This window comes from Mirounga leonina, unplaced genomic scaffold, assembly GCF_011800145.1.
Source record: "Mirounga leonina isolate KUSES-001 unplaced genomic scaffold, KU_Mleo_1.0 Mir_154, whole genome shotgun sequence".
NCBI lineage: Eukaryota > Metazoa > Chordata > Mammalia > Carnivora > Phocidae > Mirounga > Mirounga leonina.
The window spans coordinates 65,428,113-65,442,783 of record NW_023270389.1 but is presented as its reverse complement, the minus strand read 5'-3'; the positions used below and the strand labels follow the sequence as shown (position 1 = coordinate 65,442,783).

Below are 14,671 nucleotides of genomic sequence, written 5' to 3'. Positions count from 1 at the left end.
AAGAAGTTGCTGTGGCCGATGTCAAAGAGGTTACTGCCTATGTTCTCTTCTAGGATTTTGATGGATTCCTGTCTCACATTGAAGTCTTTCATCCACTTTGAGTTTATCTTTGTGAATGGTGTTAGAGAATGGTGGAGTTTCATTCTTCTGCATGTGGCTGTCCAATTTTCCCAGCACCATTTATTGAAGAGACTGTCTTTTTTCCATTGCATGTTTTTTCCTGCTTTGTCAAAGATTATTTGAGGGGTGCCTGGGTGGCTCAGTTGGTTAAGCGACTGCCTTCGGCTCAGGTCATGATCCTGGAGTCCCAGGATTGAGTCCCGCATCAGGCTCTCTGCTCGGCAGGGAGTCTGCTTCTCCCTCTGACGCTCCTCCCTCTCATGCTCTCTGTCTCTCATTCTCTCTCAAATAAATAAATAAAATCTTTAAAAAAAAAAAAGATTATTTGACCATAGAGTTGAGGGTCCATTTCTGGGTTCTCTATTCTGTTCCATTGGTCTGTATGTCTGTTTTTGTGCCAGTACCATGCTGTCTTGGTGATCACAGCTTTGTGATATAGCTTGAAATCGGGCAATGTGATGCCCCCAGCTTTGTTTTTCTTTTTCAACATTTCCTTGCGATTCGGGGTCTTCTCTGATTCCATACAAATTTTAGGATTTTTTGTTCCAGCATAAAGTGATAATTTTTAAATTATTCATTTTTTACTAATAAGGTTGGACATTTCTTCACATGCTTGTTGACCATTAGGATTTCGTTTTCTGGGAATTACTTATTCATATCATCTGCCAGTTTTTCAACTGGATTTCTAATCTTTTTCATATAGAGTTGTAAGAGTTTCTTACATATTCCAGAAATTAATCCCTTTCTGGTGTTAAACATTGCAAATATCTTTCACTAGGAGGCACCACCTATTAATCCCCATTAACAAAGCTTTCGCTGGACAAGCATCTTTAATTGTGATGTAATAGAGTCCAGCAATATTTTCACCTTTGAGATCTTATTTTCATTGCCTAATCAAAAAGAATTTCCCATTTTCTATGTATGTTTTTAATTTTAACTCATACAAATACACAGTTTAAAAAGTAAAACAGTATCACAATGCTTATAATAAAAACTGAAGTGCCCCTCTGCTCCAAGCTATACTTCCCAGAGGCAAGTTCTTTTAGCTCTTCTAGCTGTTTGCCTCTTTGTGTGTCTCCACATTTCTGGACGGGGGGGAGAGCGGAGTGGGGGTTGGAAGCAAGCCTATACTGCTATTTCCTGATTGGAGGCATTATACTGACTTCCTATTACGGAAGAGGAGGACTCGGCACTGTTACACCAGCTACTCCCTTCATGTTCTCAATATTGTTAAGAGCACAGTCTGGGGATAAATTTTACATTTAGCATTTAAGTTATTATGACCTTGGAATTATAACTCAGTGAGTTGAGAAGTATATTATAGTTCTATCTTTCTTGTGCAATCTTCTGATTTTTCTGAAATTAGTGATGCCGTCCCTCTTTCAAACTTAATTTTCTAGTCTCTTGCATTAATTATCCCCAGACCCTCCAAAGGAATGGCAAAATCCCCTTGAATCAATTTACCAGGTGATTAAACAATGAAGAAGGAAGCCTTCAGGACTCCTCTACCTCGTGTTTATTGACCTGAAGATGTCTCTCCTGGAGCCCTCTGCTTCCCTGCTCCACTTTCTCTAGATAAATCTATATGCGATTCTCTCTCCTATGGACCCTATGCCTTTCTCTTTCTTCATCTTCTCCCTTGTTTTGGTGGAAATTATTTCTTAGTAGTTTACTTAGAAAGCAGAGCATAGGTGATAACACTTTTAGAAGATCTTCAGTTTCTGAAAATGCTATTATTTTCCCCTAAACTGATTAAACATTTGTCAGGGAATCAAAAATTCTAGCTCGCAATCATTTTACCTTCCAATTGTCCTTTCCATTTTGCTGTTAAGTATGATGCCATTTCAATCCCTAATCATTTGAATGTGATGTGTTTTTTTCTAAAGATTTATTTATTTGAGAGAGAGAAAGCCTGAGCAAGCAGGGGGAGGGGCAGAGGGACAGAGAAACTCAAGCAGACTCCCCGTTGAGCACTGAGCCCAACACAGGGCTCGATCTCATGACCCTGAGATCATGACCTGAGCTGGACCCAACAGTCAGGCGCTTAACTGACTGAGCCACCCAGGTGCCCCTGATGTTTTATCTCTTTGGTGGTTTACAAAAGTTCTCTATATTCTTGATATCTTGAAACACTGCAGAGTGACGTGGGCAGGAGGAGGTATTTGTTATCTGTACACTGTGATGGGAACTGTTGGGACTCCGCAGTCTGGAAATGTCCTTTAGTTGCCAAAAGCATCTGTATTAAATACTGTACAATTTCCTTCCTTTTCTTTTTTTCTGTTATATTACCAGAACTTCTTTTTTTTTGGATATTGATTTCTCACATTTTCTCTATTTTCTATCTATCCTTTCGCAACAAGTTCTAAGAGATTTCCTCAAATTTATGTCCCAACTCATCTAATGAATTTTTAAATGCTTGTCCTATTTTTAAATTTCAAAGGACTCTTCTAGTTTTTCTGGTTATTCCTTTTGTTTCCTTCTGCTTTGGTATTGCCTCTTTTTCCTTCAATGAAAGTAGGAAATCTTTTTGTTTGGATCTCTTCTTTTTGCTAGAGGATTTCCTGAGATGTCTCTTGATTCTTGGGAATTTGTTCACATTTGTGAGTCAGTAAAAAAGCTGATTGGAAGGTTTTTAGGTTTATATTGTGTGGGGGGGCGCACGTGCACCTGTGTGCACACGCACTATCAATGTGGACCCAGCCATCTTGATTGCCATTATCTGTCTTTTCTGGGTCATTCAATTTCTTCAGAGACTCCACTGAAATCCTCCCGGGAGGGAAGGGAAGGAGGAGGCAATAAACCCAACTGCCAACATTCTGGAGCGAAGCAGGAGAAAGGAGTTTGGAGCCTTACCTTCAGTTTGTGGACTTCTTTAAGATCTCACTACTCCTAGTTCAACACCTCGTCTCTCTCACCAACCACTGAGCCCGGTGTCCTTCAATCTGTGGTCTCTGGTTCGGTTATTCCACAAAGTAAACATATTGCTGAGTTGGGGGTAAACTGTCTGGTTTTGAGAGATGTTATAACAGTGCTTTTTGTGGACTTTGAACCCAATTCATTCTAGACTTCCTTGTTCACTCCTGCTCCTTGAGGTGTTGGGTACCTTATCACTCTGGTTGATCTGAAGCCTGTCCTCAATGTATCTCTCAGGAAGGGCTTTTGGGGACAACACTCCTTGACTTCTTGCATGTTCTTAATACTTCTCTGTGGCTTTTACTTTTGAAGGATGCTTTACTCTCCTTAAAAACCCTAAAATTCTTAAAAATCTTTGACATTTCAAACTCATCAAATTGTTACAACTACGTGCAGTTTTTTTGTATATCAATTATACCTCAAAGTAGTCAAAAACAAAGTCACAAAGGGGGAAAAAACCTGGACTCACACTTTCCTAGAGCATTTTAAAAGTTATCCGATTGTTTTCTGGCAGTGTTGCTATCGAAAAGTCTGATGAAAATTTCAATTCTTTTCTTCCCCCTTGAGTGACTTACTATACTTTTGTCCAATTTTTTTTTCTTTATAGGCCAAGAGTTTACTAGAATGTGTTTTCTTTTGTCAGAGTTGATTTTCTTGGCTATGCTGGGTGCCTCTGTAGGATGAGTTTCAAGTCTGCTTTATTTTAGAAAATTTTCTTGAACACAGATTTTAGTATTTTCTGTTGCTTTTGTGTTCTCTATCAGAGACTCCTATTATATAAATACTGGCCTTCCTTGTTGTTCTTTTCTGTCCATCACTTTTCTCAAATCCTTTTTAGTCTTCCCTCATTTCTTTTCTTTTAAAAAAGACTTATGCATTCATTTGGTGGGGTGGAGAGCGCACAGGAGAGTGGGGGGAGGAGCAGAGGAAGAGGGAGAATCCTTAAGCTGACTCTGCGCTTAGCATGGAGCCCAACATGGGGCTTGATCCCACGATCAAGAGTCGGACACTTAACTGACTGAGCCACCCAGGCACCCCTTCTCATTTCTTGATTAAAATTTTTTTTCCATTTTTCTATTTACATAAGTGATCTGTTGAGTTTATTTACTCCCAAATTCCTTATAGGTCAGTCTGTATTCTTGCAGTCATATTTCATCTTAATTTCTAATTCTTTCCCTGGATTTCTGTCACCTGTCTTCAAATCCTGCTTTCTCCAACACTCTCATTTCTAAGGCTTGCTATTTCTAATTTTTGTTGTTTCACAGCTTCTATCATTTCCTTATTTTCTTCTGAAATATTGATTGTAGTTTTTTTGGTTTCATATTTATGTCTTTCTGGCACACTTTCATTTTTTAAGATACATTATTCTCTTTTTGTGTGAGATTTGACTGAACACTTTCCTCATTTTTAAGTGAAATGACTTTTCCTGTACTTCTATGAGGGAGGGGTAGGCCAGGGTAATTTTCCCAGCTCCATGCCTTTGCATAAAATGATTTTTTTTTTTTTTAAAGATCTTATTCACTTGACAGAGAATCACAGCGAGAGAGGGAACACAAGCAGGGGGAGTGTGAAAGGGAGAAGCAGGCTTCCCGCAGAGCACGGAGCCCGAGGCGGGGCTCGATCCCAGGACCCTGGGACCATGACCTGAGCTGAAGGCAGACGCCCAATGACTGAGCCATCCAGGCACCCCAGCATAAAATGATTTTTAAAAATGACCTCATGCTTTCTGAGCTCTTCCTCCCCTGTTCTTAATCATCTGGACTTTCTCTTTCCTTTCCTGTCTCGCTCAATTCTGAACCCATTCCCTGTTGACCCTCCTTAGTCTGGGGCTGTGATCTGGAAGGGCGTTCTGACCATCAAGTTTCGAGGGCTTACAACTGCAGCACTGTTGTATCTTCCTACCATCCTGCCTTCCTTGCTCTCTCACCTGTAAGATGGAGCTTGCAAAATCCTCTCGGTTTCTTCTGTTCTTGAGATGCCCAGCAGTGCATACTTGTGCTCTGGTGGTTTTCTGACTCTGGGATTATCATGAATCCCTCTTTCTCTAGCACAGTGTTTAATACCACGGTGGGGCGGGGGGAGGCAGGGGGGTCTTATAGATGACTTTTTTTTCCCCCTATCAGTTTGTATTTTGGAGTTTGTGGGAAAATCTTCTCATCTATTGTTCAGGTCTCATCTGTAGTGTTTTTCGTTTGTTTGTTTTTTTAAGCTTTGATACCTATGCAGTTGGTTTGTCTGTTTTTATGGAGATTCCGTGAGATACAAAAACCATGCTGCCACTGAGACCAAGTTCCCAGAATCCTCTACCCTCTACTCACTGGATTCTAGAGACTCACCGACATATATTTTTCATTAAAATGTTTTTAGATTGTATTTATTAATTTTATTTTTAAGATTTTATTTATTTGACAGAGAGAGACAGCGAGAGAGGGAACATAAGCAGGGGGAGTGGGAGAGGGAGAATGTGGGGCTCAATCCCTGGACCCTTGGGATCATGACCTGAGCCGAAGGCAGACGCTAATGCCTGAGCCACCCAGGCGCCCCTAGATTGTATTTAAAAAGGTGGTACTGATTCACATTTCCACCTACAATGTGTCACAGTATCTTACTGATAACAAGGACATGTACGCCACAAATGTAAAGAGGTAGTTCATTATTACTTTAATCTGCTTTTCTCCAACTTCTTGTAAGTCTGACCATCTTTTCACTCTCAGTCATTTTAAGTTTTCATCGGCCTATTCCTGACTTTTGGCCAGTTAACTATTGCATGTTCATCCCCTTGTTTATAAAAGCTCTCAGTGCATGCAGGTATTAACCCTCTGTCCTCTGCCCAGCATTTTCTCTACTATATTGTTTGTCTGAGGGGTGTGAATTAAAATCTCCAATTTGTCTCTAACCTGCTCCTCCCAAGTTCTTAGTTCTTGCTTTATATAGGTTAGGGCTTCTTTGTGAGTCCCATACACATTCATGATCATTATCTTCTTTATCTATTATTCCCTTTACTAGCATACAATGTCCTCTTTCGTGCCATTTGGTGTTTTACACCTTAAACTCCATATTACAGTACATATCTGTGACCTCTGTTTTCCCTTATTTTCTTCCCTCCCATCCACCTTTGCTTTCAGCCATGTGGCTTCTCACTGGCTCTCATGGTAGGCTCACTCTGGGGAGCCAGCCGCCATGTAGGAAGACTGAGGGTGTCATCTGGACAGACCTGAGCATCGGCTGCCTGTCATGGGAGTGAGCCATCCTGGACATACAGCACAGCTAAACCTCCACACATCTGCAGCCTCAGCTCACAGCTTACCACACCCACACGACAGACCCTCTGTGAGAGCTTCCCACTGGAGCCCTTCTTAAACTCATACCCACGAAACTGTGAGCATAATAAAAATGTTTTCTAAGACATTGGGATTTGAGACAATTTATTGCAGTTAAGAGCACCAGGTCACCATGTTTTCCTTTCTCCTTTTTCTCTTTCCTGCCTCAGTTCAATGAATAGCATTTCCTTCTGCAGGTATGAAAATTACACATTTTACATGCTTGTCTTCTATTGATTCCTTTCAACTCATTAAGATTCAAACTTGTGCTTACTTTCCTTATCAAGTTACCAATATTTATTTAAACATTTCTATGCTACCACTGTCAGGTACTGTTCTAAGGTGTTTACAAATATTAAGCTTCTTTAAAACTCCAAAGAATCCAGTGAAATGGATACTATGATTGTACTCATTTCTGATGAGGAAATGGAAGCAGGGAAAGGTAACTTGCTCAAGTTCACACAGCTAATTAGTGATGGAGCTGTGACTGCAATTTAGGAGGCCCTGCTAGGAACCCACCATGATAACCAACATGCCTCGCTGTCTCTGCAGCTTCTCCCCAGATGAGACAAATGCCTAAGCATGCTCACCTCACCCGATTCTTACACTTAACCTCCACTGTGTTTGTATTTAGATTAATTCTGGACTGCTTTGAATATGTATTTCCTTTCTCTTTGATTTTTGTAGAGTGAGGGTGCTTGCTTTTACAGACTACAGTAAAGTCCTCTGAGATACCTAGTCACCCTATTCCCAAATCTCTCACAGTGGCCTTGTGGCTTTATATCTCTTTTTGATGGAGAATTTCCTCCAAGAATATTTTTTTTCTTCCAGTTTTATTGAGATATAACTGACATATAATGTATTAGTTTAAGGTATACACCATCATGGCTTGATACATGTATATAATGCAAAATGATTATCCATCACCTCTTATAGTTGTAATTTTTTTCTTGCGGGGAGAATGTTTAAGATCTACTCTCTAAGCAAGTTTCAAATATACAATACAGTGTTGTTAACTATAGTCACAATGTATTCCATTTGTCTGCAGAACTTACTTATCTTGTAACTGGAAGTCTGTACCTTTTCCCTCATCTCCCAACCCTACCCCTGACAACCAATATGTTCTCCATTTCTGTGAGTTCAAATTTTTAAAATTCTACATATAAGTGAGATCATACAGTATTTGTCTTTCTCTTATTTCATTTAACATAATGCCCTCAAAGTCCATCCATGTTATCATAAATTACAAAATTTTCCTCTTTCTTATGGTCATATAATATTCCAGTGTGTGTGTGTGTGTGTGTGCACCACATTTTCTTTATCCATTCATCTGTCAACAGACACTTAGGTTATTCCCACATCTTGACTATTGTAAATAATGTTGCACTGAACGTGGGGGTACATATATCTCTCTGAGATAGTGATTTTGTTTCCTTCAGATATATACCCAGAAGTGGAGTTGTTGGACCATATGGTAGTTCTATTTTTAATTGTGTGAGGAACCTCCATACTGTTTTCCAGTGGCTGCACCAATTTACACTCCCACCCACAGTGCACAACCCTTTTCTCCACATCCTCACTAACACTTGGTATCTCTTTGTCTTTTGGATGGCAGCCATTCTAATGGGTACATCATTGTGGTTTTGATTTGCATTTCCCTGATGATTAGTGATGTTGAGCACCATTTTATGTATCTTTGGCAATTTTTTTGGATGTCTTCTTTGGAAAAATGTCTACTCTGGTCCTCTGCCCATCTTTTAATTGGATTATGTGGTGGTTTTTTGTTTTGTTTGGGTTTTTTGTTTTGTTTTGTTTTGGCTATTGAGTTGTAGGAGTTCTTTTATATTTTGGATATTTACCCCTTACCAGATATATGACTTAAAGATACTTTCTCTCATTCCATAGGTTGCCTTTTCATTTTGTTAATGGTTCTTTTTGCTGTGCAGAAATTTTTTACTTTGATGTAATTCCACTTACTCATTTTTGCTTTTGTTTGTCTTTGTTTTGATATCAAATCCAAAAAAATCATTCCTAAGACCAATGTCAAGGAGATTACCCACTGTTTTCTTTTAGGAGTTTTATGGTTTCAGGTCTTATGTTCAAGTCTTCATTCCGTTTGAGTTGATTTTTGTGTATGGTGTGAGATAGTGGTCCAGTTTCATTCTTTTGCATGTGGATATCCAGTTTTCCCAGTGCTAATTATTGAAGAGACTGTCCTTTCCCCATTGTATATTTTTGATGCCTTTGTCATAAATCAAGTGATCAATATATGTGTTCAATAAACAGATATATGCATATTTATTTCTGGGATCTCTATTCTGTTCCATTGATGTATGCGTCTGTTTTTATGCCAGTACCATATTGTTTTGGTTACTATGGCTTTGTAATACAGTTTGAAATTAGGAAGTGTGATGCCTCCAGCTTTTTCTTTCTCAAGATTGCTTTGGCTCTTTGAGGGGACTTTTGTGGTTCCATACAAATTTTAGCATTGTTCTTTCTATTTCTGTGAAAAATGCTGTTGGAATTTTGATAGGGACTGTATTGAATCTACAGATTGCTTCATGTAGTATAGACATTTTAACAATATTAATTCTTCCAATCTGTGAACACATAATACATTTCCATTTATTTGTGTCTTAATTTCTTTCATCAGTGTCTTAGAGTTTTCAGTGTATAGATCTTCTACCTCCTTGATTAAACTTATTCCTAGGTATTTCATTCCTTTCAATGCAACTGTAAATGGGATTGTTATCTTAATTTCCCTTTCTGATAGTATGTTCTTAGTGTATAAAAGAGTATTTTCAGAGAAGGTTTTTTTTTTTTTAAATAAAACTTACTAAGTTCTTGTATACATGAAAATATTTTTAACCTACTCTCATAATTAAGTGATACTATGGCTTGGTTAAAATCTTAGGGTTCAAAGTTCTTTTTCTTCAACATTTTGAACATTTATCTTAATTGTTTTCTTGCATTTAGTGTTGCCATTGAGAAGTCTGATATCAATTTAATTTTTCTTTACAGATGATACAGATGTCTTTCAAAGTTTTTAGGATTGTCTCTTGATCTATGATATCCTTAAATTTTACTATAATGTGTCTAAGTGTAAGTTTTTAAAAATTATTCTCTTTAGCACATAATGATGTATTTCAATATGAAGTTTTTCATCTTTAATTACTGGGAAATATTAAGTGATTATTTCTTCAAGTGCCTCTGTTTTTTTCCTTCCCCTTCAAAGTCCTACTACAGAGATACTGAAACTATTTCTGTCATGTCTTATATCATCCATGTCATCTTCCACCCCATTAACTGTTCTTCTCCTACATCTAGTTTGCTCATTCTATTAAAGCCATCTGCTGAGTTCTTTATTCCAGCAGTTATATTTTCACATGAAGCACTTGCAAATTATTTTTCTTCATAGGTGCCTTATCCCACTCCATGTTACCAATAGACTTCCTTTTTTAAAAAATCTCTTTCAGATACTTATTGTGCCTATTTTAAATTCATATTCTGGTCTCAGAATTTTGCTGTATCTAGCAAAGGTTAGTCAGCTTGTTTTTCTTTTATACCAGTTATACTTCTGTATATTTTATTAGCTTTTCAGATCCATCAACCTGCCTCTCACTCTGTGGTTTATCCAAGGTTTCTGTTCTGGAGAGGGAGATCATTTGCTTTCCAATTTTTAGAATTTCTGTGTAGGAGCTTGAGATATAAGCAACCAAATCTTCATGTTCTACCATAATCAATACTTCAGTGATAGTTATGTTGAATAGAATGAAAAAGTAGTAATTCACCTGAATTTTTCACTAAATGTTTCTCTTTCTCAGCGGTCTGTCAACTTCAATCTTAGATTCTTCTGAGTGGCCTCAACTTAATATCTTCTTTACAGTGCATCCTCTAAGCACTACTCCTTACAATAGCAGACTTCAAAACACTGAATTTAGGAAGATGGAAACAAGGAGACCACAAAAAAGAGAGCAAGCATAGAAGCAATGATTTCTATTCATTGGAAATTTCCATTTATTTTACTACCTACATTAACTAACTATGCCAGATAAGTAAAGAATGCCAATCTGTGTTTTCTAGAACCCCAAACTATCTCAAATTATGGTGCAATTATGTGTTTAGTTGCTAATTGTATATCTAACATTAATAGATACTTTTTAAAAGAAAATACTTAGACATCTACAGATCTACATGCAAATATTGGCTCTGTAGCTTACTATTTGTGTGACATTCGGACAGTTAATTTCTTTAAGCCTTAGTTTTCTGCTCTATAGAGACATATTAGACACCTCCAAACACTGTAGTAAGAATTGAATTAGAAACTTTTAGACATATGACAGAAATAATAGTAGTGACAGAAATAATGATATAGTAGATAGATAATGTCTGGGGCATAGTCCTATTCAGGAAATTGTAGATATGATTACGAAGCTCTTTATATTATTTTTTGATTGATAATTTAAGAGGTCTTCTAAAATGTTTAATCCCATAAATATTATGTAAATACATCTAGAATAATGTTATTTTCCTGTAGATATAAAAATAAAAGTATAACCCCAAAGAACTAGCAAAACACAAACCCAGCATTCTTCTGAACTTTGCAGGTCTGTAGTCTTTCTCCTGAATCAAATATGCATTTGAGTGCACGCTAATGCTGTGCTTATGGTATATTCAAGTTGCACGTTCCTCCACTACTATGTATTCCATGTTTTGTATTTTAAAATGGGGAAGTGCCTGGGTGGCTCAGTTGGTTAAGCAGCTGCCATCGGGCTCCTTGCTCCACAGGAAGCCTCCTTCTCCCTCTCCCACTCCCCCTGCTTGTGTTCTCTCTCTTGCTGTGTCTCTCTCTGTCAAATAAATAAATAAAATCTTAAAAAAAAAATGGGAACAATTAATAATGAAAAATTGTTTGGAATTTTGAAAAAATTGGTTTATCAATGATTTTATTTCTCCTTCAATTTGTTAGTGCCCAAAACTGATTTGAAAAAACCTTAAGAGCATAAAACAAAAGGAGAATATACTTTAAAAATAGTAATCTTTCAAAAGCCCAGAAATTATAAAAAAGGCACAAAACTTCCAACTTGTCAGGCTTTTCAACTAATAAATAAAACCAACCAAACCAAACTATGCACTTCAATATAGCTGTTCCATCTTCAATTTTTATAATTTTTTAGATTAAAATTATTTAAAAAATAGAAAAAAGAAGAAAAACAAAACAAAACAAACTTTACGACACTCTTCCTACCTTTCTTAGTGGTGGTTATTTCCAGTCCTATAAAATTTATTTTCTTTCCAAGCTTTTATGTTTGCAATTTTGAGGAAACCAATAGCAAAAATCACAGCAAATACAAAAAGCAGAAGGAATCCATTATTTGTATTTTTTTTTCAGAACACATCATGCTTATATCTAGATTGAGTACCTTAGCCGGAAAGCCAGTTGAACCAGGACATCCCTTTTTCCTTAAGGTTGGTGTGTGAACTGGAGGAGGAGTACTGTCTACAATCTGAATCCAGGAGCAAAAAAGGAAATAAATGTCATGAAATGTCTATTTCACACATCACTAAAAATAAATCAAAGTAAATAAAGCCAAGCAAGACATCAATAAGGCAAAAAATATCTCAATGAAGCTAAAATTCTCATAGTGTTGATAATTTAAATTTCAGCCTGCAATGTCTACAAATGAAATAGTTGTTCAAATAGCAAAAAAAAAAAATTGGTCTGGAAATTTAAAAAGAAATGATTCAGAAAAGAGAATCCACAGAAGAAAACAAAAAAGTCACAGCATACAGCCTACATAAAAATTAGGATATTAATTTTGAAGTTCATCTGAAAATGCACATTAATTCTTAAAAGTATCTGATTTTTTAAAAGGATTTAAAATCAAAATATTTAGAAGATTCTTTTAACTCCTAACTTCTATACACAGAATGTATGTTACACATATGGAACACAATTCAGTGGATTTGTGTGTCTGTGTGTGTATGTAGAAAGAGAGAGAGAGAGAGAGAGATTAGTGGGATTTTGTGCAGAAATCAATTTCCAAAGAAGGGAGTTAGACTATTTAGTATTATTGGAATTCAGAACTTAACATACAAATTCAAAAGTTAAAAGCCATATCTTTATAAGACATTAATGTAAGATATTTCTTTCAATGAAAGGAACCAGTGATTTTACTGGAAAAGAGACATCACTTGATTAGCAAAGTGTTAGAAAAAAGGCACAAAGAATTACTTCGTTTTAGGATGCTAAGCAAGCAAACAAGATGAAAAAGCTAGCTTTGAATAAAGTTATAGAATAGTCTAATATTAAGAGAAAAATAAATGATCTCTCTTTGCCTTTGTTACTATATATACAGAGTATTTTCTATGCCCTATAACCTTAAAAGACAATTGAATTGGGCTTCTCAGAGTTTTCTGCTTGTGAGTTTAGTTCTAATTTAAATTTACTTTAAATAGCTTGAAAAAGTTTTGAACCCAATTTATAAACTAATGTTTAAAAATGTAAACATGAGAGATTAAAGAGAGGAACACTGAAAACCTATATAAAAGTTAATAAAAAGCAATAGGAAACAAAATTGACATTATAATTTACACAGAAAGCCCAAGAGAAGTTTAGGAAAAAAGGAGTGAAGTAAGGGTATTGGATACAAGATCAACAGAGTTCATGAAGACCATAAGAATATATATTTGGTAAAGATTCCATTCACTGTAGAAACAAAAACTTTAAGGTACCTAGGAACAAATGTAACAAGCAATATGAAGTAAATTCATAAAGAAACTAACAAAACTTTACTGAAAGATATAAAAGAATATCTAAATGATAATATGTATACCCTGTTCATAGATGGATAGACCCAATCACAAAGATGTCAATTCTCCTCAGATAAATCTATAAAATTCAATGCAATTTCAATCAAAGGCTCCACATGGAACCTGACAAACTGATTCTAAAAGTCGTATGTAAAACTAAAGGGTCAAAAGGAAAAGGAAAAAGAATAAGGTGGGTGGGAGTGGCTGATTATACCAAGTGAATTATTTTAGGGTTATAGCAATTAAGACAATGTGATATTGATACAGGAATAGACAAAAAGAACAACAGAAGAGAAAAAAGAACCCCCAAACAGACCCATATATATAAAGCAGAGATTGTTTTACAAATCAATGGGGGAAATATAGTAGAGTTGGCTGTTCATATGAGATAAATAGATTTAGAACCCCATTTCACATAATATGTAACAATAAATTTCAGCTTAAGGTCCTAAACAGGTAAAACAAAAAATTTTAAACTTTTAGAAAAAAGTATGGAAGAAAATTTTTAAATGCTGCATAGGGAAGAACTGCTTTAGGAAGACATAAAAAACATAAAGTCATAAAGGAAATGATTGATATATATAAGCCTACTTTAAAATAAACATTGTTGCAAGACAAAAAGACACCAAATAAAATTTTAAAATAAGCCACGGACTGGAATAAAAGATTTGCAGTGCATATAGCCAGCTAAGGATTAGTACCCAGATTACATAAAGAACACTTACAAAAAATAGGAAAAATAATTCAGTAGAACAACAGACAAAAGACATAAACAGGCAAACCACCAGTGGTCAATAAACATAAAAAGATGCTGAATTAACACTTGAGATCAGAGAAATGCAAATTAAAAACAAAAAGGCCACTCCATACCCATCAAATTGGCAAAAGTTAATGTCTGACAGTACCAAGGGTTTGTGAGGATGTAGGAAAATGGGGAACTCTCACATATTGCTGGTGGGAGTGAAAACTGGTCCAACCACTGTAGAAAATAATTTGGCAAAATCTAGTTAAAGTTGAAAATGCATATACCACACAACCCAATAATTCAGCTTCCAGGTATATATGTGCTAAACAAACTGCATATTTGCAAAAGCAGACAGCTACTAGGATGTTCACTTCAGCACTGATTGTAATAGCAAAAATCGGAAACAACCTAAATATCTAACAATAGGAGAATGCATAAGTGGTTGGGGTATATTCATACAATGAAATATTATGTAACAGTTATAATGAATCAACTAAATGGACACGTATCTGCATGAGTCGAGCTCAAAAGCATAATACTGAATGAAAGAAGTTACAGAAAGATAAAGCTTTATGTTTGTGTAAAACATAAATATAAAACAAACATTCTCATATATTGTTTATGGATACAAATGAAGTGAAATTTAAAACGAAGGAAGAAGATGTGCATCAATTTCAGGGTCTTTAGATATGTCTGACTAAGGAGAGAGGGGAATGGTATAGGGAAGGCTGTTTCAATTCTCTGGAATATTTTCTTTCTT

General features: G+C 36.1%; 1 protein-coding gene across 10 annotated transcripts in view; it reads right to left on the bottom strand.

Annotated features, from left to right (window-relative positions):
* The window catches only part of CDC42BPA (CDC42 binding protein kinase alpha), a 338,932-nt gene that overhangs the window by 39,113 nt on the left and 285,148 nt on the right, over positions 1-14,671 (bottom strand). For all 10 annotated transcript variants that reach the window (XM_035011000.1, XM_035011004.1, XM_035011008.1 and 7 more), the window contains one exon: positions 11,777-11,860. In XM_035011000.1, coding sequence (XP_034866891.1) covers positions 11,777-11,860 — 84 coding nt within the window. The remainder of the gene's footprint in view (positions 1-11,776; positions 11,861-14,671) is intronic.